General features: G+C 48.5%; 1 protein-coding gene across 1 annotated transcript; it reads left to right on the top strand.

The window, feature by feature from the left end:
* Positions 1–21: 21 nt before the first annotated feature.
* PPTG_15306 (hypothetical protein) lies at positions 22–1,225 on the top strand (the record flags this gene model as incomplete). The annotated part of the gene is made up of 2 exons (XM_008912357.1): positions 22–1,146; positions 1,208–1,225. 2 exons carry the CDS (start codon positions 22–24, stop codon positions 1,223–1,225), a joined length of 1,143 nt encoding a protein of 380 aa, XP_008910605.1.
* Positions 1,226–1,360: the final 135 nt, after the last annotated feature.

Raw genomic sequence — 1,360 nt, forward strand, 5'->3', positions numbered from 1 at the left:
ACGAAGTCCGTGCTGGCGCCGATGGTTGTGGAAGCACATCGATGTGGGCAGCAAGTAGCGAAGAATAGCGAGTGTGGCAGCCATGTTGACGTTCGGAAACTTCTCAAGACTTTGCAGAGCAAGGAGAGCAACAAGTTGTGTCGACAGTCCCCGCTACAGGAACTTGAAGTCGCTGACTTGACGTGGGATTTCAACGGGACTGTGGAGGATACACTGAGTATCGAGATCGAGGAGCTAGAAGATCGAGCAGCAATGAGTGAAACGGATACGTGTATCGTGTTGTCAGCGTCATCACAAACAGCGGGTGGACAAGCTGTGATTTGGTTTCCTCTGGACTGCAGCGACGACGTGGGCGATAGAAGAAAACGTCAGATCTTACTATACGTGTGTCCTGGTCGTGTGAAAGTTGTTAAGAGCGTGGGGGATTTGATCAAAAAGATGTACGAGGAACTACCGATACTACGAGAGAACGGATCGACATACAACGTTTGGGCAGTGATAATGGGAGCTAAATCATACAATCAGCAAGAGGAAGAGCGTGATTCAATTCGACATGAAGTCGCTAAAGATAATAGGAACCAGCATAAGGCGAATAGCGTCTTAAAGTCCTCGAACAGCTCTACGAATAGCACCTCAGTCCGTCCAAGTGCTAGCGACTCCAACCAGATACACCTGGTGACTCGATCTACGGATTCGAAGAGATATAGCAGGGATTCCTACAACCAGAAGGTGACAGATAATCAGTCTGGGGCTGTGGTGGACGATGAGGATACCATACGCGATGATGAGCTTGATCAAGACAAATTTCAACCTGTATCTCTTCGATTCTCCGGTTACCGCGATATTACGGACATGAAGCCATACCTGACCAAGTCAATATTTTCTTTTGGTGGATTTCAGAAAAACTCGGTTGAGCTGCAGCGGAGGTCGAGTGAACGTATGATGGATAATTCTGCTGTAACTGAGGAGAATACTTGTACACGGGATGCAGTCATTGTCGAATGCGATGTAGTCAACCCTGAGGCCCAAGCCGCTAATGCAACAAGTTCCGGGGACAAAGAGGATTTATATGAAGCAGTCGCTAGAGACGAAATGGTTGTACAGGAAGATAACCAGCGTCAGAATCCGCGTCCTAAACCCCGAAGGGTAGTATCGTCGTCACTCTCCAAGTTCACGAACGTAGCCAAAGAAGAAAACTTTAAGACAGAAACTGGACTGGGTCTAGGAGGCCGCTTGCAACAGGGGTTTGCGTGGCAAAGTTGTGACGGTAAGGTGCTGAGGAAGACAATACTGGGACAGCGGCCTAAACAGACTGATGATGAACCGAATGAAAACGAGCGAACAGAATCGCGTGGAGGGG

Source organism: Phytophthora parasitica (genome assembly GCF_000247585.1).
Source record: "Phytophthora parasitica INRA-310 unplaced genomic scaffold supercont2.46, whole genome shotgun sequence".
Lineage (NCBI taxonomy): Eukaryota > Oomycota > Peronosporomycetes > Peronosporales > Peronosporaceae > Phytophthora > Phytophthora nicotianae.